Source organism: Bufo bufo, chromosome 5 (genome assembly GCF_905171765.1).
Source record: "Bufo bufo chromosome 5, aBufBuf1.1, whole genome shotgun sequence".
Lineage (NCBI taxonomy): Eukaryota > Metazoa > Chordata > Amphibia > Anura > Bufonidae > Bufo > Bufo bufo.
This window is the reverse complement of record NC_053393.1, coordinates 96,376,787-96,402,349: the sequence shown is the minus strand read 5'-3', so window position 1 is coordinate 96,402,349 and position 25,563 is coordinate 96,376,787. Positions and strand designations below refer to the sequence as shown.

At 45.8% G+C, this 25,563-nt stretch overlaps 1 protein-coding gene across 4 annotated transcripts in view; it reads right to left on the bottom strand.

Annotated features, from left to right (window-relative positions):
• Positions 1-292: 292 nt before the first annotated feature.
• LOC121001282 (myosin-9-like) overlaps positions 293-25,563 on the bottom strand; it is a 95,851-nt gene continuing 70,580 nt past the window's right edge. For 3 of the 4 annotated variants that reach the window (XM_040432277.1, XM_040432276.1, XM_040432278.1), the window contains one exon: positions 15,370-16,668. In XM_040432277.1, coding sequence (XP_040288211.1) covers positions 16,486-16,668 — 183 coding nt within the window. In that variant the 3' untranslated portion in view covers positions 15,370-16,485. Of the gene's footprint in view, positions 304-15,369; positions 16,669-25,563 lie in introns of those variants that run through there. The other variant, XR_005779021.1, reaches the window with a different exon arrangement.

Genomic DNA, 25,563 nt, shown 5'->3' with positions numbered 1-25,563 from the left:
GTGGATCAGCAAATGCGGATGCCGACAGCACATTCCGGCCCCATTGAAAATGAATGGGTCCGCATCTGTTCCGCAAAATTGCGGAACGGATGCGGACCCATTTTGCGGACGTGTGAATGGAGCCTTAGTCCATGTCCGCTGGCACTTGACGTGCCTAAGTTATGTAGATGTGCCGGCCTCTACATAACTTGGCCGTGCGATGTGCTTAAATCAGTCACTTTTTCCGCCAAAAGCAGGCGTAGAAATTTATAAATGAGTTGGGCCCCCTTCCTTGCCCACACCACCCCCAGGGGTGCACCTAGCCTTTCATCTGCCTGAGGCGAAAATTGAAACTGCCCCCCCCCCCCCACTAAATTCTCAACTTAACCCCTTCCCTCCTGACATTGCATATATCACTACAGAACATACAGGGTAATACAGCGCCCCATACCTCTTACATCCAGTGACGTCTCCTCTGATGTAGATATTCTTTTTCCTTATCTTCTCCATTCAGTACAGACCACCATGATGATTTATTTCAGCCATCTCTCGTCTCTGCAGTTTGACAAAAAACATCTTAGTTTACTACTTTTCCATCATCCTCCCATCTTCTGGACAAATCATCCTACCCCCCACAATACTGTGCCGCTGTGTTTCCCAGTACTATACTGCAGAAACAGGTAAATCCGGGGTGCCCCCATGGTAACAGTGCTCCCAAAAGTCCCAACTAATAATTCTCTGCCAGAGCACACTTGGTGGTAATACTGCCCCTACAGTGCCCCAAACATGTCCCCACTGTTCACCAGAAGTAATAACGCTCCCATAGTGCCCATACTAGTAATTATGTTCCCCACAGTCCCCCAGTAGTAATAAAGCCCACCAAAATGCCCCCCCCCAGTAGTGATAATTCTCCTTATGTGACAGTAGAAAAAAATGCCCCCTTATAATGTGTGCCAGTGCAAAGAAAACCCCCTTTTAATGCCCCCAGTTGAGCTAATGTACCCATAGTGCCTCCATAATGTGTGCCAGTATAAAATACCCCTATATAAAGTCAATGCCCCGTAGTGCTCCTTTCCCCCCTTCTCCCATAGTGCCCCCATAATGTACCAGTATAAAATGCCCCTATATAGTGCCCCAGTAGATGCCCTGTGTCCCCCATAATTTGCCAGTATAAAATACCCCTTCTTAGTGCCCCCAGTAGATGCCCTCATAGTGCTTTTCTTTCCCCATAGTACCCCCTATAATGTGTCCCACTATAAAATGCCCCTATACAGAGCACCCCATATAAAATACCCCTTATTTGTGCCCTAAGTAGCTGCCCCCCAATAATGTGCCAGTAAGAAGTGCCCCTAGATGCCCCCCATATAAAATACCACTTTTGTACCCACATAGTGCCCCCCATAATGTGCCAGTAAGGAATATGCAGCCAGCCAGTAGCGCAGGGGCAACACGTGAGGTGCACGGTGGACCGATGAGGGGCCAAACTATAACACACAGTTCATCAGTTTACTCACGGTTAGCAGAAAGCCTCCCTGGGCTGGCAGCACAGTGATGAGGAAGACAGCAAGAAATCCTCCGGGGCGCGCTCTGTGGTAGGGAAGCATCAGCCAAGATGGTGGTTGAGGTGCCCTTGATGTTAGGGGTGCTTAGGGTGCTTGTTGCGGCTGAGTCCTTTGATGGTTTTTGTCGTGACGCCCAGTACCGTTAATGGTGGTACAACCAATAGTGGTAATAATGAGGTAGACAGTGGTAAGATGCAACTCACAACTTTTACTGTTGATGACTTTGGTTGCAGCAGTACAAAATACAGTCTCTTGTTGGTATTAGAGTTAGGCCTCATGCACACGACCGTGTTTTGTTTCCGTGTCCGTTCCGTTTTTTTTGCGGATAGAATGCGGACCTATTCATTTCAATGGGTCCGCAAAAAATGCGGACAGCACACCGCGTGCTGTCTGCATCAGTATGTCCGTTCCGTTGCCCTGCAAAAAAAATAGTGCATGTCCTATTTTTTTCTAGTTTGCGGAAAAGGATAGGCATTATTACAATGGATCTGAAAAAAAACGGATCCGCAGAAACGTCATCCGTTTTTCTTTTGCGGATCCGCAATTTGCAGACCGCAAAACACATACGGTCGTGTGCATGTAGCCTTAATCTGCAAGTCCACTGTTCCTAGGCTTTCTTAGGCTTGATTTGAGCTGTGGGTAAGGAGTACCTTATTCCTGTTGATGTGCTCAGTCCTATTCCTTGTCCTTTCCCTCCAAGCTGAATATTGAGACAGGTAGCTAATCTGCCTCCCAGAATTATGGTGTGGCTGCCAGAAGCTATAAGTCCTCCACCATGCGCAAAGGTGTCTGTGGCCCTCAATAATGGCTCTTATCACTGATTAAGCTTTCTGAAGCTTGTTTCTATTCCAGGGAGGCAAACTCTTCTCCTACTGGTCAGGGATGCAAGTCTATAGTCCGGCCACAGAAGGAAAACGCTCTTCTGCTCTACTCACTAATCTGTGGTGTGGAGTCTTCACTCTACATTCTCTCCCACTAATCTGATCTGCTCTAATCTCATCCACTCTCTACTCTCTCACTAGGCCTGACCTAGGTACCCTGTTTCCCCGAAAATAAGACAGTGTCTTATATTAATTTTTGCTCCAAAAGATGCGCTAGGTCTTATTTTCAGGGGATGTCTTATTTTTCCATGAAGAAAAATACGGTACACATTTATTGTTGAACAAAAAAAAAGGAAATCAGGGTGGGGAGGGGGATCACTTAAAATGGCACAGGGGGATCAGAGAAGGGAATCAAAATGACACAGCGGTATCAGGGTGGGGAGGGGGATCACTTAAAATGACACAGGGGGATCAGAGAAGGGAATCAAAATGACACAGGGGTATCAGGGTGGGGAGGGGGATCACTTAAAATGACACAGGGGGATCAGAAGGGGGAATCAAAATGGTACAGGAGAATCAGAGGGGGGGGGGGGGATTACTATAGCATTTTAGTACCCCCTTCTGATCCTCCTGTGTCATTTTGATTCCCCCCTCTGATCCCCTTGTGTCATTTAAAATGATCCCCCTCCCCACCCTGATCACCCTGTGTCATTTTAATTACCGTTTTTAGTCTACCCCCCCATCTTCACCAGACATCCCCCACCTTCCATCAGATATTCCCCCCCCTACCTGTCACCCCGTTTCCTGTGTGTCCCTGCCAGCCAAGTTGTGAGACTCCATCAGGGCAGAGCGAGCAGCGGGCGGAAAAAGGCAGCAGCTTGTCCTGGCGGCGGCTGCGGCCAATCAGTGAGCTCCTTACATTCTGGGGTGGCTTGCTTTATAATCGGGGAGGCATTATGTTCGGCGGATGCTTTATAATCGGGGAGGCCTTATTTTCGGGGGATGCTTTATTATCGGGGAGGCCTTATTTTCGGGGGGATGCCTTATATTACAGCGATAGGCAAAACTAGAGGTAGGTCTTATTTTCGGGGGATGTCTTATTTTCGGGGAAAGACGGTATATATAGAACCTAAGTTTTATCCCCATCTAGTGGTGGGATGTATAAATTACACCTAATCTGCCTGGTACCAGGGATTTTGCAGATAAATTAGTACAAAGTCACATAATACAGCATAATGCAATTTTTAGGGTAAAAAGTGCTTTTAAGCAGTGCCCACACACATGTAGTGGGACGCTGCAAGTGCCCCTAGATGCCCCCATAGTGCCCTCAATATAAAATACCACATTTGTGCCCACATAGTGCCCCCCAATAATGTGCCAGTAAAAAGTTCCCCTAGATGCCCCTATAGTGTCCCCCATATCAAATATCACTTTTGTGCCCACCCATAGTGCTCCACAATAATGTGCCAGTAAGAAGTACCCCTAGATGCCCCCATACTGTGCCCCATATAAAATACCACTTTTGTGCCTACATAATGCCCCCCAATAATGTGCCAGTAAGGAGTGCCCTAGATGCCCCCATATAAAATACTTTTTTGTCCACATAGTGCCCCCAAATAATGTGCCAGTAAGGAGTTCCCTAGATGCCCCCATAGCACTCCTCTGCATTATGTGTCATATGAAAAAAATAAACACTTACCTACATTACACTCACAGTAAAGCGGTGCAGGCCTCTTCTGGCCTGTGTCCCATGTTGTACGGCTCAGGCGGCGCGATGACGTCATTGCGCTGCCTGCACCGGCCTCTGATAGGCTGCAGCCTATCAGAGGAACGGGGAAGGGAGACGCCTCTCCGCTTCCCCGCAGCACATCCATCTGTATCGCTGTCCTGAGGACAGTGATACAGATGAATATAGAGATAAGCGCTCATCTCTCCCTGCCCTGCCGCTGACGCCCCCCACTTGTCACCAGGGCCTTGCCCAATTGGCGGTGCGGCCCTCACCACGCCCCCCTTTTCCTGCTCTCTATGGGTAAGCTAGGTGGAGGCCCTGTGTCGCCACCGGCACTAATGAGCGGGCTTTAGCGCTGCCCTAACCTGTAAAACAGTGTAAGAAATATAAAAAAACAGCCCTTGCCCTGTGCGATGCAAGGCAGAGCATCGGAGCATTAAAGGGGCTGCCTGGGTGAATATGGGGATATGTCCGGGTTCAGCTCTGAACCTGACAACCCCTTTAAGTAATCAGTTTAAGGATGAGTCATTTTATATGGTTGATAAAAGTAAGCGGGTAATTATGCCTGTGAAGTACTACTTACCTTTTAATAATAATACAGGCTAACCTCAAAATAAATAATTACAGTGTAATTACATGATATAATATACATGTAAATGACATTGCATAGACACTAACCACTACTATTAATTACCCCAGAACTAGTGATGACTAATTAAAACCAATGTATTTCTATTTTAAGGATGTACAAGACAAGCATGCGACAGATGGGAGAACTGACCGACCTTCACAGTCCAACTACCTCTCACCAGTCATATCCCTCCACTTTCACAATTTAATTCATTAGCATTCAGGCAATCAATAATAATCTCCAGCTCGACCACTAAGCAGTTAATTACTGAAATCCTGAATCCTTATTTTTGACAGGACCACAGGGGGGGATTTATTACCTCCTTCCGCCTGTTTTCTGGCGTACAAAAGTCCCAAACCACTGGTTTGCACATTTTTGAATGCTATTGCGCCTGAATGTAGGTGCAAGTGGCATTTCTATGCTGCCCCCACCACTTTCTGAAAACGGGGCGTGTCCTGGGGCGTGGCCATCTGCCCCGACACAGTCATCATTTATGAATTTACCGGCATAAATGATGAGTGAAATCTGCACCAGCTATGAGCTGGCATAGATCTCAGTTTAGGAGGCTTGTGCCTCGTCATATATTAGGCGCATCCTCCGGTGGCGCAGGGGATATCAAGCACATGCCGGTCTTGATAAATCTCTCCCATAGACCCTGAGTTACATGACGCCAATAAATCTATAATACAGTCCGTATTTTTTTGTGGCCCATATGCGGAACTGCATGTGGGGCCACAATGTCCACAAGTCTGTCCTGCAAAAAAATAGAGCATGTCCTAATCCTGTCCGTTTTGCAGACAAGGACAGGCATTGCTACCACAGGTCCGCAAAACAAACATGTAACACGGACGTCACACAGATGTCATCAGTTTTTTTCCGGATCTGTGTTTTGGGCACCGCAAAATTGCGGTCCCCAATGCATGGAACGGATGCACAACGTTCGTGTTCAAGAGGCCTAAGGCTGAGTTCACACTTCAGTTATTTGGTCAGTTATTGTGAGCCAAAACAAGGTGCAAGTCAAAAACACAGAACAGGTGCAGATCTTTACATTACACCTGGTCTCTGAAGGCTTCAATACCGGTTTTGGTTCACAATAACTGATGGAAATAACTGACCAAATAACAGGGAGATAACCACCGCAAAAAGGACACACTTCTTGCAGTGGCGTGCCTAGGGTGTTTGGCACCCGGGGCGGGTTCTTTCTCTGGCACCACCCCCCCCCCCCCCCCTCCTCAAATACTTAAAAAAAAATTGTACCCACTCACAGTAGTTTTGTACAGATGTGTGCCCACTCACAATAATTATGCCCAAATTGTGCCCTCTCACAGTAGTTATGCCCATTGTGCCCTCTTCACAGTAATAATGCCCACTGTGCTAGTAATGCCCTCTTTGTGCCCCCTTCACAGTAATAATCCCCACTTTGCCCCTTCACAGTAATAATGCCCACTGTGTTCCCTTCAGGCCTCATGCACACGACCGTTGTGTGCACCCGTGGCCGTTGTTCCGTTTTCCGTGATTTTCTGCAGACCCATTGACTTTCAATGGGTCCGTTGAAAACTCGGAAAATGCTCCGTTTGTCATCCGCCTCAGTGATCCGTGTATCCTGTCCGTCAAAAAAATAGGACTTGTCCTATTTTTTTGACGGACAACGGTTCACAGACCCATTCAAGTCAATGGGTCCGTGAAAAAACACGGATGCACACAAGATTGGCATCCGTGTCCGTGATCCGTGTCCGTAGGCTACTTTCATACAGACGGATCCGAAGATCGAAGACCGAACTGTGTACATGACTGCCCCCTGCTGCCTGGCAGCACCCGATCTCTTACAGGGGGCTGTGATCCGCACAATTAACCCCTCAGGTGCTGCACCTGAGGGGTTAATTGTACATATCATAGCCCCCTATAAGAGATCAGGGGCTGCCATGCAGCAGGGGGCAGACCCCCCTCCCTCCCCAGTTTTAATTTCATTGGTGGCCAGTGCGGCCCCCCCTCCCTCTATTGTATTATTTTCATTGGTGGCACAGTGTGCGCCCCCCCCCCGGCCCCCCCTCCCTCCCTCTATTGTATTATTTTCTTTGGTGGCACAGTGTGCGGCCTCCCCTTACTTAGCAATATTAGAAGCATCATACTTACCTTCTGCGCTGTCTGTGACCAGCCGGGAGCTCCTCCTACTGGTAAGTGACAGATCATTAAGCAATGCGCCGCACAGACCTGTCACTTACCAGTAGGAGGAGCTCCCGGCCGGTCACAGACAGCGCAGCAGGTAAGTATGATGCTTCTAATATTGCTAAGTAACCATGGCAACCAGGACTGCAGTAGCGTCCTGGTTGCCATGGTTACCGATCGGAGCCCCAGCGATTAAACTGGGACTCCGATCGGAACTCTCCGCTGTCACCAATGATCGGGGGGGGGGGGGGGGAGAGGGGAGGCCGCACACTGTGCCACCAATGAAAATAATACAATAGAGGGAGGGAGGGGGGGCCGGGGGGGGGCGCACACTGTGCCACCAATGAAATTAATACGATAGAGGGAGGGAGGGGAGGCCGAGGGGGGTCTGCCCCCTGCTGCCTGGCAGCCCCTGATCTCTTACAGGGGACTATGATACGCACAATTAACCCCCCTCAGGTGCAGCACCTGAGGGGTTAATTGTGCGGATCACAGCCCCCTGTAAGAGATCGGGTGCTGCCAGGCAGCAGGGGGCAGTCATGTACACAGTTCTTAGTATATTCTAACTTGAAGCGTCCCCATCACCATGGGAACGCCTCTGTGTTAGAATATACTGTCGGATCTGAGTTTCACGATCTAACTCATATCCGACAGTATATTCTAACATAGAGGCGTTCCCATGGTGATGGGGACGCTTCAATTTAAAATATACCATCGGATTGGAGAAAACTCTGATCCGATGGTATAATAGGGACTCCTGACTTTACATTGAAAGTCAATGGGGGACGGATCCGTTTGCAATTGCACCATATTGTGTCAGCGTCAAACGGATCCGTCCCCATTGACTTGCATTGTAAGTCAGGACGGATCCGTTTGGATCCACACGGCCAGGCGGACACCAAAACGTCATGTCCGTGGATCCTCCAAAAATCAAGGAAGACCCACGGACGAAAAAACGGTCACGGATCACGGACCTACGGACCCCGTTTTTGCGGACCTTAAAAAAAAACGGTCGGGTGCATGAGGCCTCACAGTAATAATGCCCCATTGTGCACCTTCACAGTAATAATGCCCATTGTGCCCCCCCTTCACAGTAATATGCCCACTGTGCTAGTAATGCCATATGTGCCCCCTCCATAGTAGAAATCCCCATTGTGCCCCCTTCACAGTAATAATACCCATTGTGCCCCTTCACAGTAATAATGCCCACTGTGCCCCTTCACAGTAATAATGCCCATTGTGCCCCTTCACAGTAATAATGCCCACTGTGCTAGTAATGCCCTCTGTGCCACCTCCATAGTAGTAATCCCCATTGTGCCCCCTTCACAGTAATAATGCCCTTTGTGCCCCCTTCACAATAAAAATGCCCACTGTGCCCCTTCACAGTAATAATGCCCACTGTGCCCCCTTCACAGTAATAATGCTCATAATGCCCCTTCACAGTAATAATACCCATTGTGCCCCCTTCACAGTAATAATGCCCACTGTGCCCCCTTCACAGTAATAATGCTCATAATGCCCCTTCACAGTAATAATGCCCATTGTGCCCCCTTCACAGTAATAATGCCCACTGTGCCATCTCCATAGTAGAAATCCCCATTGTGCCCCCTTCACAATAATAATGCCCACTCTGCCCCTTCACAGTAATAATGCCCACTGTGCCCCCTTCATTGTAGTAATGCCCTCTGGCTCTGTGCCCCCTCCATAGTAGTAATGCCCTCTGTACCCCCAGCTGTTTGAAGAGAGGGCAGGGCTCATATGAGAGCTGCTTTCTCTGTTCTGTTCACCTGCTCGCCATAGTATTTGTAGTGATGAGCAGGTAAACAGAGCAGAGAAGGTAGCGCCCATACAAAAAAAAAAAGCGGACAACCCCTTTAAAGACATACTTGGAAAGCATTACATACAGCGCTACAGAACATACAGGGTCATACAGCACCACATACACTGCTCAAAAAAATTAAGGGAACACAAAAATAACACATCCTAGATCTGAATTAATTAAATATTCTTCTGAAATACTTTGTTCTTTACATACTTGAATGTGCTGACAACAAAATCACACAAAAATAAAAAAATGGAAATCAAATTTTTCAACCCATGGAGGTCTCGATTTGGAGTCACACTCAAAATTAAAGTGGAAAAACACACTACAGGCTGATCCAACTTTGATGTAATGTCCTTAAAACAAGTCAAAATGAGGCTCAGTAGTGTGTGTGGCCTCCACGTGCCTGTATGACCTCCCTACAACGCCTGTGCATGCTCCTGATGAGGTGGCGGACGGTCTCCTGAGGGATCTCCTCCCAGACCTGGACTAAAGCATCTGCCAACTCCTGGACAGTCTGTGGTGCAACGTGACGTTGGTGGATAGAGTGAGACATGATGTCCCAGATGTGCTCAATTGGATTCAGGTCTGGGGAACGGGCGGGCCAGTCCATAGCATCAATGCCTTCGTCTTGCAGGAACTGCTGACACACTCCAGCCACATGAGGTCTAGCATTGTCTTGCATTAGGAGGAACCCAGGGCCAACCGCACCAGCATATGGTCTCACAAGGGGTCTGAGGATCTCATCTCGGTACCTAATGGCAGTCAGGCTACCTCTGGCGAGCACATGGAGGGCTGTGCGGCCCTCCAAAGAAATGCCACCCCACACCATTACTGACCCAATGCCAAACCGGTCATGCTGGAGGATGTTGCAGGCAGCAGAACGTTCTCCACGGCGTCTCCAGACTCTGTCACGTGTGTCACATGTGCTCAGTGTGAACCTGCTTTCATCTGTGAAGAGCACAGGGCGCCAGTGGCGAATTTGCCAATCTTGGTGTTCTCTGGCAAATGCCAAACGTCCTGCACGGTGTTGGGCTGTAAGCACAACCCCCACCTGTGGACGTCGGGCCCTCATATCACCCTCATGGAGTCTGTTTCTGACCGTTTGAGCAGACACATGCACATTTGTGGCCTGCTGGAGGTCATTTTGCAGGGCTCTGGCAGTGCTCCTCATGTTCCTCCTTGCACAAAGACAGAGGTAGCGGTCCTGCTGCTGGGTTGTTGCCCTCCTACGGCCTCCTCCACGTCTCCTGATGCACTGGCCTGTCTCCTGGTAGCGCCTCCATGCTCTGGACACTACGCTGACAGACACAGCAAACCTTCTTGCCACAGCTCGCATTGATGTGCCATCCTGGATAAGCTGCACTACCTGAGCCACTTGTGTGGGTTGTAAACTCCGTCTCATGCAACCACTAGAGTGAAAGCACCGCCAGCATTCAAAAGTGACCAAAACATCAGCCAGGAAGCATAGGAACTGAGAAGTGGTCTGTGGTTACCACCTGCAGAACCACTCCTATATTGGGGGGGTGTCTTGCTAATTGCCTATAATTTCCACCTGTTGTCTATCCCATTTGCACAACAGCATGTGAAATTGATTGTCACTCAGTGTTGCTTCCTAAGTGGACAGTTTGATTTCACATAAGTGTGATTGACTTGGAGTTACATTGTGTTGTTTAAGTGTTCTCTTACATCTCTTACATCCAGTGACTTCTCTTCTCTGATGTAGATATTCTTTTTCCTCTTCTTCTCCTGTCAGACCAGACCACCATGGTGACTTCTTTGAGCCGCGCCTCGTCTCTGCAGAGTTTAACAAACATACATCTTATTTTCCTACTTTTCCATCATCCTCCCACCTTCTCAACACCCCATCCTGCCACCCCCAAAACTCTGTCCACTGTGCTCCCCAATACTTTCCTGCAAAAACAGTCCCCCTGAAAATACTGGTACCAAACAGATACACCCCTTTATGTTGTGCGCTAGAAATAAAATAAAAAAAACACCTTCCTTTCAGATCAGACCCCCATAAAAACCCTAAATGAGATCCCCCAATCTCAGACCAAATTCCCTTTAGACCTCTATGTCAGACCTCATATAAGACCCCAGTTTTAAACCTCAGATCAGACCCCCATTAGACCTCCATGTAAGACCCCGATCCAATATCAGACCTCAGATAAGACCCCCATTAGACTTCCAGACCCACATATCAGACCTCAGACCAGACCCCCATATCAGACCTCTGACCCCATATCTGACCCCCATTAGACCTCCAGACCCCAATCAGACCCCCATACCCCCAATCAGAGCCCCATTAGACCTCTAGACCCCCCAGTCAGACCTCCAGACCCCCATTAGACCTCCAGACCCCAAATCAGACCACCATTAGACCCCCAATCACACCCCCATTAGACCTCCAGACCCCCAATCAGACCCCCATTAGACCTCCAGACCCCTAATCATATCCCCCCAGTCAGACCTCCAGACCCCCAATCAGACCCCCCATTAGAACTCTAGACCCCCCAGTCAGACCTCCAGACCCCCAATAGACATCCAGACCCCCAATCAGGCCTCCAAACCCAGCCCCAGTCAGACCTCCAGACCCCCTCAGTCAGACCTCCTGACCCCCCATAGACCACTCCAGACCCCCCATAGACCACTCCAGACCCCCATTAGACCTCTACAGACCCCTCATTAAACCTCCATATCAGACCTCAGATCAGACTGTAAAATAATAAAGTCACTTACCTCTCCTGCCGCCACTCTCCCTGTCCTGACTGTCTTCTCTTCTCAGGGTCCGCACTTCAGTCACCGGACCTCCTGCAGCATCAGGTCAGAGCGCACTCTGTATGTCCTGATGCTGCAGGCAGCCAGGACACAGCAGCGCGGGCCCTGAGAAGAGCGAGCAGGAGGAGGGGTAAGTACTGGACAGCGCTCACAGCGCTTCACTCCCCCTCCTCCTGCAGACTAGTGAGCGCTTCCATTATGGAAGCGCTCACTAGTATTCCCTTTATAAGATGCACTGCATCTTATAAAGGGAAAGCAATGAGCGCTTCCATCTGTATTGATGGAAGCGCTCATTGCTTCTGTTCTGGCATCCACTGAGAGCGCTGAGAGCCAGCACCTGGGGCGGACCGCCCCCTCCCTTGGGCACACCACTGATCCTCTGAATTCCCATCTTGAAATAAATCTAGCAAAGCAATAGGAACAATGAATGTTGAGATCTCTGGATCCGTGTAAGGTAAAGGGCTGGTTCTAGCTTTCTTAGGCTAGATTCACTCTAGCATTCAGGAGATCTGACAGGCTTCTCTGGCAGAGAATCTATGCCGGTCCCCATTATAGTTAATGGGGTCGAATGGAATTAAAGTGGTTGGCTTTACTATTAATGACCTATCCTCAGGATAGGTCATCACTATCAGATCGGCACGGGTCCCAGGTGTCTATGGCAAAGACCATAGACCGTAGCAGCGGACAGAAAGAAAGAAGGGAGACGGCATGTGCACACTGCATCTGCCATCTCCTCATACAGCTCATTGGCGTAGGTGCCTGGGTGTGTCGGACCCCCGCCGATCTGATATTGATGACCTATCCTAGCCCGAAAAACCTCTTTAATGGTTTTCTACAGGAATGAAGAAAATAAAAATACCAAAATATTAGTTTATTATAAATATATTCCCAAATACCTTCCATTAGTTATAATGGCTCGTTTTGTATGGAGAGCAATCATTAGGAGAAATAAAATGGCCGCCTATTAGTACACACAAAACCTGTCCTAATCACGTAGCAGGACACAGCCACATCCTCACCTCCTCTCTGTTCTTCATGTCTCCTCATGAAGTCCATTCCTACAGAGTTTTAGCTGAAGATCATATTAAACTGTATTCAGGACCATAATCCCTGCCAAGCAGAGAGGAGGATGAGGCAGCTCTTTACCTCAGAGTTGTGAAGTAACTTGTCCTCCTGTGCGATTAGGACTGGTTTTGTGTGCACTAATAGGACGGCAGACATTTTGTTTCCCCTGATGATTGCGCCCCAGACAAAACGAGCCATTATAACTAATGAAAGGTATTTGAGAATATATTCCTAATAAAGTAATATTTACCTATTTTCATTTTCTTACTTCCTAGAGATCCCCTTTAATGTAGTTTCCGGCAATGCCGGATACGGAGAGATCCAGCAGGCTCTACCCTGCCTGATCTCCCGAACTCTAGTGTGAAACTAGCCTTAGAAAGAGATTTCTGTGTACTATATGATGTCTGATTTTCATTTTTCACATCAGTCATGGCATAACCCCTTTATAGTGGAATTTTCCCTTCACCTACCTATGAATTCATATTACTACAGTGTTATATTTTCAACCTATGATTTTATTACATTTTGCCCAGGATTATTATACAGTTTACTTTCACACGCAGGTTAATCAGTGACTACATAACTAGAGATCAGACTACAGGCTGGGCATGGAGAACTATTAAGAGCGCTGCTCTGCCTCATAATAACGATGGTATAGAACTAGATGTAAATTCATAGCTCAGCCATCATAATTAAAAAATAATAATCTGTCAATCTGAAGTTCTTTTACGTGACCATAATACGGGTGGATTGTCGTGTCCATATTACAGTCTCTGGCCAGAAGCCAGAATGCTACCGTACACCCAATATAACAGCCAACAGATTGACAGAATTTTTACGGCTATGCAAAAGTGGTTAGTATTAGTTTAATGTAAGACCTGGTTCAAACGGAAGTAATTTCTGACTGTGTGCCAACCAGACAGCAGCTGCATAGCTCTAGGACTTATTAACGCAAATGGTGCAATTGACATTTTAGTTTTTCGGCACGGACCGCCTGTAGGAAAGAGCTCCGGGGGAGATTTATCAAAAGCGGTGTTGCCCATATCATCCAATCAGATTCCACCTTTCATTTTTTTAGAGTTCCTTTTGAAAATGAAAGGTGGAATCCGATTGCTTCCTTGCTTTCCTTTACGCCACTTTTGATAAGTCTTCCCCAGTGACTTGAAACGTGGCGCTGTCATAAGATGCGCTTTGCAACAAGCCTGTTCCTGAAGTAACAACAGCTCAGTCTTAAAGTCGTGACCACACAAGCTCACAAAGCGGGGATGCCGAGTGCTGAAGCATGTAAATCTCCCCTGTTACATCACTCGCTCCACACCGTCTCTGGAAGTGACGTCAGCATTAGAGAACTGTGCATTGGGAGGCTCATGAAATAGATTTCCATGGTCGAGCAGCTGCACACAAGCCTGAGATCACCATGCACAATGCCAAGTGTCTGCTGTAGTGATGTAAAGCATTACGTTACTAGCCTGTAGAGCAATGGAAACACATTCCCTGGTGTGATGAATCACATTTCACTATCTGGCAGTCTGATGGACTAATCTCAGATTGGTGGATGCCCAGAGAACGCTCAATATCTGAATTTTATAGTACCTAGTGCAAAATTTGGTGGAGGAGAAATAATATATGAGAGTGTTTTTCAGGGTTTGTGCTAGGACCCTTATTTCCGGTGAAATGTATTGTTAATTTTACAAGATACAAAGACATCTTAGACAATTGTATGCTTACAACTTTGTGGCAATAGTTTGGAGAAGGCCTTTTCGTGTTCCAGCATGACTGTGCCTCAGTGTGCACAAAAGACCGCTCCATAAAAACAAGGTTGGACGAGTTTGGTGAGAAAGGACTTGCCTGACTGCACACAAAGACCTGACCTCAACCCTGCAGAACACCTTTGGGATGAATAGGAATGTGGATTGTGAACCAGTCCTTCTCCTCCAACATCAGTGTCAGACCTCATGTTTGCTCTTTTGGCTGAACGGGTACAAATTCTCACAGCCACACTCCACAATCTTGTTGAAAGCCTTCCAAGAGGAGCGAAGGCCATTATAACCACAAAAAGGCTTTAATTTTGACAAGAAAATAGAGATGACAATATAGTAAGGTATGAGGTATGCACATATTATAGTAAACAGACCCAAGACATGACCAAAGAGACCTGCTTACAATGATAACAGTCAATGAAACATGTATAGGTATGAGTACCATACACATACTGTATGATGATGGCATCTGCAGCCACCTCTAAATCCATGTCTCCACATTTATGTACAGCTTGAACAGAAGATTATGAAATGCTTAAAGGGGTATTCCCATCTCAAACAACGGGGGCATATCGCTAAGATGTGGCTCCATTGTCTGATAGGTGCGGGTCCCAGAGGTGGGACTGAAACCTATCTCCTAAACTGAGCAAGCAAAGTGAAGGAGGGCCGAGCCAGCGCTTGACTATTTTCAGCGACCCTATAGAAATAAATGGAGGATGGCTGCGCATGCGCGGTGAGCCCTCCTTCACTTTGCCGGCTCAGTTTACGAGCTAGGTGTGGGTCCCAGAGGTGGGACCCACACCTATCAGACAATGGGAATACCCCTTTGAGAAAAAAAAACATATTTGAATCAATAGGTATAGCTCCATGGACTACAACAGACAGCAAAACAAAAAAAGTACACAATAAAGCTACCACAATTTATTCATTTATGATCAGCAGTGTAAAATAAAAACTTTAGGTTGAGTCCGATCTTGTGGGAAACAGAATCAAATGATGAAAATCAAAACATGAGCAAAAGATAACAGAAATATTTGCTTTACCACCAATATTATAAAGAGAGTCCTATTGTCAATCAATGGAGTAGGTCAATTTCACACAAATCCACTGCACGTACAGCATAACAGTGACTTCTAGTTCTCTCCCATAGACCTTTATGGCATATTGGGGGTATATTTAGTTGCTATTATAGTTTGAGGATTGTTAGGACCCCCATAATTCCAGTGCCTAGCCACATTTCCATTTAGCATAAAGGTGGACCTGAACGCTTGATCACTTTCCATGGAAATTAGCGGTAGGCCACCATGTTCTGACTTTTATGGCATAATTAGTCAATGTATCCTAAATATCTATGTCTGCAAAACCCCTTTAATCACAGCAGGGTTACCCAGGGCCCAGGAACGACACCCCATGAGCGTAATAAAATGGCTTCCAAATTGTCTCTCCACAACGTATACAGTTGCATTCATCATCTATTGGGTCCCATTGTAAAAAAAAACCACACTTTTACTGAATACAATGTTTTGCTGTATACTGTTGAATGAAATATTGGCCCTGATTTATCATACCTTCAACTCCAGAATTCTGGCATCAAAAAGTCACAAAAAAAGGACTTTTTTAAAGTCGTGATCTCACTCCATTAGGAGGATGGAGTAGCTTCTCTAGACAAATGTGTTAGGTCTAAGGATAAGACAAATTTATCAAGTAACATGAGACCTTTGACAAATGTGGCATAAAGTACTCCAACGCAGACTCAAGCAAAACTGACTTCAAATTTTCGCCTCATGATAAATCTCCCCCATAGTCTTCTACACTATTCCACCCACTTTTTTTTTTGCGACATATGTATATCAGCCAAATGGATGCCAAAAGACACTCTGTTTGCCTTCATTGGGCTAAAACCTATGGATAAGCTTTTATGGTGTATATGCTAAACTTACATCACCTAAATAATCATCACCAAATGTCATTTCTGAATTACGATCTAAAATGGAACATATCATTTCTCTTCCAAAAATAAAATACCATATACTGAATATCCAGTGAAATACACTGTGATTGAAAGATGCCACATGTACGATATATGTTCATTTACTATATATATATATAAAATAATCTGAAATCACTGCTCGCAATAAAAGGGTATATAAAAAGTGTTCACTGGAGTGACTAATTCAAGCTCATGGATGCTGCTACTCTCTCTACATTGTGACTTATGCTGGAGAGCTGCTGCCAGGCCTCTTTGTCGGAAGAGTCATCCATATCTCGGCGGAGCTTCAGGCTATCCATATCGTAGCACAAGCTGTCCACATGACCCTGCATGCGCCGGATTTCATCATTCTTCTCTGCAATCTGAAAAGAATGAAAACATTTGTTTTCTGGTTCAAAGAACTGCTGTGCTCAATGGCTGTGCAAAGTGGTGAAGGAAGCTTATTAATGAATTTTGAGGGCCTGGCGGTGGGATGGATAATGCACACAGATGGGTTCCTTGTGATCTGAACAATGTTAACGTAGTAACAAATATAAACCACATGACGGTTTTCTATGCAGTCAGCCATCGGTGAAGTCTGTCCATGTTCATATCTTATACTCAGTGAAATGTGTCTCACGGACCCCCTTGATTGGTGAGACGTCTTCCTGTTCTCAGACCATCTATTTAAGGATCAGGAAATTATAAGGGTACAGCCACATGGTCAGGTTTCTACATGCAGTTTTGAAAGCCAAAACCAGAAATGAATTTAAAAAGATTACAGGGAGTGCAGAATTATTAGGCAAGTTGTATTTTTGAGGATTAATTTTATTATTGAACAACAACCATGTTCTCAATGAACCCAAAAAACTCATTAATATCAAAGCTGAATATTTTTGGAAGTAGTTTTTAGTTTGTTTTTAGTTTTAGCTATTTTATGGGGATATCTGTGTGTGCAGGTGACTATTACTGTGCATAATTATTAGGCAACTTAACAAAAAACAAATATATACCCATTTCAATTATTTATTTTTACCAGTGAAACCAATATAACATCTCAACATTCACAAATATACATTTCTGACATTCAAAAACAAAACAAAAACTAATCAGTGACCAATATAGCCACCTTTCTTTGCAAGGACACTCGAAAGCCTGCCATCCATGGATTCTGTCAGTGTTTTGATCTGTTCACCATCAACATTGCGTGCAGCAGCAACCACAGCCTCCCAGACACTGTTCAGAGAGGTGTACTGTTTTCCCTCCTTGTAAATCTCACATTTGATGATGGACAACCTGTTCTCAATGGGGTTCAGATCAGGTGAACAAGGAGGCCATGTCATTAGATTTTCTTCTTTTATACCCTTTCTTGCCAGCCACGCTGTGGAGTACTTGGACGCGTGTGATGGAGCATTGTCCTGCATGAAAATCATGTTTTTCTTGAAGGATGCAGACTTCTTCCTGTACCACTGCTTGAAGAAGGTGTCTTCCAGAAACTGGCAGTAGGACTGGGAGTTGAGCTTGACTCCATCCTCAACCCGAAAAGGCCCCACAAGCTCATCTTTGATGATACCAGCCCAAACCAGTACTCCACCTCCACCTTGCTGGCGTCTGAGTCGGACTGGAGCTCTCTGCCCTTTACCAATCCAGCCACGGGCCCATCCATCTGGCCCATCAAGACTCACTCTCATTTCATCAGTCCATAAAACCTTAGAAAAATCAGTCTTGACGTTTCAGCTTGTGTGTCTTGTTCAGTGGTGGTCGTCTTTCAGCCTTTCTTACCTTGGCCATGTCTCTGAGTATTGCACACCTTGTGCTTTTGGGCACTGCAGTGATGTTGCAGCTCTGAAATATGGCCAAACTGGTGGCAAGTGACATCTTGGCAGCTGCACGCTTGACTTTTCTCAGTTCATGGGCAGTTATTTTGCGCCTTGGTTTTTCCACACGCTTCTTGCGACCCTGTTGACTATTTTGAATGAAACGCTTGATTGTTCGATGATCACGCTTCAGAAGCTTTGCAATTTTAAGAGTGCTGCATCCCTCTGCAAGATATCTCACTATTTTTGACTTTTCTGAGCCTGTCAAGTCCTACTTTTGACCCATTTTGCCAAAGGAAAGGAAGTTGCCTAATAATTATGCACACCTAATATAGGGTGTTGATGTCATTAGACCACACCCCTTCTCATTACAGAGATGCACATCACCTAATATGCTTAATTGGTAGTAGGCTTTCGAGCCTATACAGCTTGGAGTAAGACAACATGCATAAAGAGGATGATGTGGTCAAAATACTCATTTGCCTAATAATTCTGCACGCAGTGTAGAAGTCACATCTGTCCTTTATCTCCTTTTATGATCCACACCTGATTGTGGCTTCCAAAACTGCATCAGGAAACCTGATCATGTGGTCCTGCCCTAAAGCCTCATGCACACGAACGTATTTTTATTCCGTGTCCATTCCGCTTTATTGGCGGACCATATATACGGAACCATTCATTTCAATGGGTCCACAAAAAAAACGGAAGGTACTCCGTGTGCATTCTGTTTCCGTATGTCCATATTTACGTTCCGCAAAAAAATAGAACATGTCCTATTATTGTCCGCATTAAGGACAAGGATAGTCCTGTTCTTTTAGGGGCCAGATGTTCAGTTCCGCAAAATATGGAACGCACACGGATGTCACCCGTATTTTATGTGGATCCGTTTTTTGCAGACTGCAAAATACATACGGTCGTGTGCATGAGGCCTAAGGCAGTGTTTCTCAGCCCCAATCCTTGGTCCCCACCTGCCGGACAGGTTTTCAGGATTTCCTTAGCATTGAGCAGGTGCCATAATTAGTGTTAATACATCAGGTATTCATTCTGTGGGATATTCTCAAATCATGATTGGCAGGTGGGCCCTGATGGCTGGAGTTGAGGAACACTGACCTAAGGAGTCGTCTGGTGATCTTGCCTGATCGTTGTTGAAGGATGAAAAAGCAATGGTTGGCCTTCTTTTTAGACAAAATCTGGATTTGGACATGACAACTGTAGCAACCAGTATCGGGAAGCTACTCTTATTTACAGGACACAGAATATTTTTAGCAAGAAACATCTAGAGTCAAGCTGCTATTTATATGTATAATGGGGCTTTTTTTTATTTTCACTTGAATTTTTGTCTATAGTTTATGATCTTTACATTGGGTTCTTCATGTCATGGCGTTTTCATTGTAGGCAAAATAATCCTCTAATACTAGTCTTGCAAGATGATAAGATGCACTTACAATCCTGCTCTACATCTTCTTGGTCCCATCTCAACACACAATAAATGGCAGAAAATGCTGGTTCTGCCAATCACCGTTGCTCCAGTGACTGGCTGAGTGGGCATCTCCTGAGTGTGTTGAGTTGAGACTAGGAAACGGAGACCAGAAGAGAGGTTGTGGGCATTGCAATGGCAGTGGTGGGGAATTCAGTGAGGTGAGTAATGCTTCATTTTTTATTAATCATTCTCCCCCGTATTGAAAAATATGTATCGCTGGAACACACTTTAAGGTTCCTTGTTAGCAATCTTGGCCCCATCTTGACACACAGGAATTGTCAGAAGATGTCCCCTCAGCCAATCAATGGCTGCAGTGGTACCTGCCTCAGCCAGTGATGGGATGAACAGGCTTCTCTTGCCATTTCCTCTGTGTTGAGTCGGGACTAAGAAACGGAGACCAGTAGGGACCAGGTTAGCATCACAACGGCAGTGGTAGGGAAATCGGTGAGGTGAGTAATGCTTCTTTTTTTTAACCCAATCTGCCCCATGTTGAAAAAACTGTATCGCCAGGACACCCTTTAAAGGTTTATTGTTAAAAATCAAATTTTTCATGCATGTCCATATGCTTCAGTCGTTTTTTAATTTACACGGTAACATAAAAGTCAAGTGAATATGCAACGTCTTAGCACTAACTGGCAATAAATCTTGAGATATTGTATACTGTGGGAGACGATCTGCAGTAAAGAACTTAAATTAGAAAATGTATTAATTTATGGTTAAGTTGCAAAAGGAGAACATTTCATGAGAAAAGAGGGACCCCAGCTAAAGGCAGGGACTGTGTTGTGGAGTCATTTCACTGGTGAACATCATACTGGGCAGTTGTAATATCTCTTAAAGATGCTTTTTACAAGCCCTGGCAGTTACAGAGTCAGAACTGAAAGAAACCATTCATGTCCCTCACTGCTGGCCCCTTCTAAACACATTAGTGCTTTAATCCTCTGTGCCATGTCCATCTGTTGTACACTGGTAGCTGTGTAAGAATTGTGACGAGACGTGAATCTATCCAGAACGGTGGTCGCCTATGTGTGATGACTAACGCCATTATGCTGTAGACAGTGGTAATTATTACATTATTAATGATTCTTTTAGGTTTAGGGTACCATATATATTCTGAGCACATCTTTACATCAAAAACGGACAACTTGTTAAATGTTTTATTCAGATATCTGTACGGGGCAAACAACCTGGAAAATGAAAGAGAGTAATGTTTCCGGTTCGCAAACCATACATTCAAGAATGGAGGATCCTTGAATTGGTCTGTTGGATGGATCTTATCAAGTACATATATATTTTTAACATTTTAGCAGGAAATTGTAAGAAAGCACTAACTGTAAAGGGACGAGTAAGCAGGAAGAGTACGATGGGGGAGAGTAACGTCCAGAGTTTGCTGGTACGCATCCTCCCCCACCTGCCCTGGTCACCAGCTGCCCCATGAATAATCTGAAGAGGAAACAAGAAATTCAGGTTTACAGAACACACACTTCCTACGCCATATCTGCTTAGACCCCGAGGCAGTGCACGGATATCTGTTACCCAAGTATAGATCCTATATTTTCTATAACACCATAGCAGCAGATCTCCATATGGCCATGTAGCGGTCCGCATGCAGTAAAGGGTTAATGATAAAGCCCCACTAAAAAGCTGTACAAAAAAAAAACTTTGTAGAGATGAGTTTATTTCCTGTCTTTGAATGTAATGAAAGAATCACTAATGTTATTAAGCAGCGGGTTATTGCAAAACTGGTGATTGGGAGGTATTTTACATGGCAGGATCCCAGCATTTGAGAAATAACCTGTTGCTTTGGCACGGCGGGTAGAGGGATGGAAGACTGGCGTATGCTGCAAGGTCTCCCAGAGATATAGATTTTGTTCTGGGGTATTCATGTGCTGCATTTAAGATGGTGGAGAAAACGGGTTAAAAACCATTAAAACATATGATACAAAAGTCTCCTTGTTAGAAGAGTTAAAGGGGTTGTCACGCGAAAAATATTTTACAGTTTTCAAACCAGCATCCGGATCTGAATAGGTTTGTAATTGCATGTAATGAAAAATGTATTATACAGCAGCTAGTGAGTTATTCACTGAAATCTATCTGTATAGCGCCACCTGCTGTTTGCACTTTTTCTAATTTCTCTGTCCTGCTCACTGAGATAGAAGCACATGCTCAGTTCTATCCTTCGACTGCCACCTGTTCTGTCAGAAAACCTTAACTCGTCAGATTCCCTTACACCACGTGACTTACGGGGGTGTGCGCCTCTGCGCGAGCGCAGTACTACGGCACAGCGCCTCACAGTACCAGGGCATGGGTAAGTTAAAATTACAGTGAGCGTTGACTGCGCTCACAGGGGTGAGGAGATCTGACGGTATTTTGTCTTGTTAAATCTCCTTACCCTCACACTGCGCACGCGCAGATTGTAAAATCTCCTCACCCTCACTACACAGCGCGCTTGAGGGAATGGAGATGTTACAATCCGCGCGTGCGCAGTGTGAAGGTAAGGAGATTTAACAAGACAAAAGACCGTCAGATCTCCTTACCCCTGAGAGAGCACGCGCTGTTCCTGTGCACGAGTCCATGAGTCAACGCTCACTGTAATTTCACCTTATCCATGCCCTGGTAGCGGACCCCCCCCCCCCCCCCCGGGAGTCACGTGGGGTAAGGGAATCTGACTAGTTAAGGTTTTCTGACAGAACACCACCAGCTGCAGCAGACAGGACACATCCTCTGAGAAAGGACATGCCCCCTGAGCTGCCAGCTTCAAATAAGTCTAGCAGAACAATCGGAGCAATGAATGAGGAGATCTCTGGATCCATGTGAGGTACAGGGCTGGTTCTAGCTTTGTTAGAAAGAGGTTGTCATGTCCTATATGATAACCACTTTAGCACAAAGTTTTAATTTGCAAGAACAACATGAGATAGGCTGGATCCAGTATATACCAGATACCGCTGGCGCCCGACAGATCCTATTCACTATAACGGGGTCCTATGGGTTTCCGGCCAATGTGCCAGCATTCTGCCAGACAATATATCGCTGCATGCTGTATTTTGTCCTTTTTTTTTTTCAGCCAAAATCGCCAATGGAGGCTTCCAGCTCCAACCTCCATTGCAGATGTGAACCCAGCCTGGTTCTATAATCAAATTGTTATATTGGGTCCAACAATTTACATCAAAGTGTTCAGATGAATCAATTTCATGAGTTTATATTAGCATCAAAAACAGAAAAAGTATTCACAAAAATATACAACTTGTGAAAAGGAGTTTTCTGTGATGTCACAGTAATGAGAAATCCAGGGAGCTGGAACAATCTGCTGCAAACTGAATACTTAACAGTATTTCTGGTGGTAGAAACCCTTTATGTAGCTGACTGATATAGCGATGCGCTAATGTCAGCACTACATAACAGTATGTTTCTAACATTTGTCCCTGCAGCCGTTTTAGTAAAAAAAGCACTTTTATTATATGCTAATGAGCCTCTAGGTGCTATGTGGGTGTAAAATCAGCACCTAGAGGCTCCGTCCACTCACCCATTATCCCGCCCAGGTCCCCTGTTCTGCCCGCCCCCGCTCCTCTTGATTGATGCCACGGTCCACCGCATCGTTGACGAAATCCCGCGCCTGCGCCGTTCACTTCTGTCTTCGGCACATGCGCAGTGAGTGAAGGCCGCTCTCCTGATGCCGGCTTCCTCACTGTGATGTAGTCGGCGCAGGCGCAGTGAGGAATCTGGCACCAGGAGCGCATCATTCACTCACTGCGCCTGCGCCGAATACAGAAGTGAACGGCGCAGGCGCGGGATTTCGTCAACGATGCAGTGGACCGTGGCATCAATCAAGAGGAGCGGGGCAGGCAGAACAGGGGACCTGGGCGGGATAATGGGTGAGTGGACGGAGCCTCTAGGTGCTGATTTTACGCCCACATAGCACCTAGAGGCTCATTAGCATATAATAAAAGTGAATTTTTTACAAAAACGGCTGCAGGGACTAATGTTAGAAACATACTGTTATGTAGTGCTGACATTAGCGCATCGCTATATCAGTCAGCTACATAACAGTATTTCTGGTGGTAGAAACCCTTTTAATGGAAACGTATGTGGCTTATGTGCTGTAGTGTAAGCCAGTGTACAATAAATAAAATAGGGAGCGAGATCCAAAAGAAAAATATTACATAGGGCCATCATAGCCTAAAATTAATCAATACCTATGCACAGCTGACATGCCATGAATACAGACAACATATTTCATGATCCCTGGACCTGCAGTCATACTGTGGTCTGCAAACCGCAGATCCGCGGCGTATACTGGCTGTCTGCAGAACGGACAAGAATAGGACATGCTCTATAATTTGTGGCATGGCCAATGAAATCCGTATTCTGTCTGCATTTTTTTTTGTCGTGTGAATGAGGCCTTATGCAGACAAATGTTGTTTGTTTCCGTGTCTGTTCCGTTTTTTTTTTTTGCGGATAGGATGCGGACCCATTCATTTCAATGGGTCTACAAAAAATGCAGACAGCACAGCCCTGCAACAAAAAAAATAGAACATGTCCTATTCTTGTCCATTTTGTTATAAAAGTTTATTTTTCACACCAGCTTTTTTTGTTCGTTTTTTTTTTAGAGAAACTGGATCCATTCCAAAAACGAATGTGAGTTTCTATGATTGCTAAATCTGGCAAAAAAAAAATGGAAAAACGGATAGGAGTGCAAAATAGAGAAAACGTACTTTTGGCATACGTTTGGTTCTCTAGATGCTTATATGTCGGTTAAATGCATCTTTTTTTCTAATGTTTCACGTGTGGTTTGCTGGACACATTAGCTGTAAGCTACAATCTCCAACAATCACCATAGAGATCTGCACATCAGGTGTATCCGAAGTCTTAGACATTCCAGAGTCTATCACAGGGCTGCTGAGTTCTGATCTCCTTGTTATTAGACAGTAAGGTGCAGGTCTTTACATTACACAACTTGGAAGGCTTTCATAAGACGTCTTGTGCCATGGTCTCCAGGAATTCTGTTACACAATCGCACTTCCCTCAGCAGACTTCTCTGTATTGGAAGCCATTATTACCAGCGCTTTCTATGTTAAAGAGATATTCCAGTTGCATGATATTGATGACCTGTCCTGAGGATAGGTCATCAGTTTCAGATTGGCGCTGGACTCCCGGCACCCCCACCAATCAGCAGTTTCAAGGGGCTGTGGCGCTAGTGCCAGAGCTGTGTTCTCTTCAGGGTTTACCTGCACGTGGTCTACAATGTAGCGGTGATGCAATCAGTGGCGTAGCTAGAAATGACTGGGCCCCACAGCAAATTTTTTTAGGGGCCCCCCTCCCCGGCAGTTGTTCCATCCATTTATACTGCCACTGTATATCATTTCATTGTGTGTTGAGGGGGCCCTGACAAAATCTTTTAGTCCTCCTCCTGGATGGGCCCCTTCTGGGTCAGGGCCCCAAAGCAGCCGCTTCCCCTGCTTCCCCTATAGTTACGCCCCTGGACGCAATGTAATTACAACTTTTTGTCCCATTCAGGTGAATGGGAGAGGAAGCCAAGAATCAGACCCCACCAACAGCGGCGCACTGGGAACTTAAAGTGGGCCTGGAAAAATCCTAAAAGATGCCACAATGTTGTAGGTGGGTCCAAAGTGACATGGGAGGGGGCAACACAAGTAGATGGGGCCAATACAAGTTGTCAGAGTCAGTAGTACCGTAGTGCAGCACAGAATACCATCCTACAAAACCAAATACCACAATGCAGCACAAAAACCTCCCCAGAAGCTGTCCCTCGGTGGTGGCCATCAATAGCTGCCACCTTCTGTCCTCCTCCTGCTCCAGTTGTCTCTGATACGGATATGAAGCAGGGGGCTTAGGAAGTAAGATGTGGGCCACAACACCAAGCTAGCCCTACCTTCAACATACTGCCTGGACTTCCTCTAATAGTTGTAATAGACTTCTATAGTTCCCCCAGTAGTAGGCCAGGCCAGCAGCAGTGAGGAGAGCTC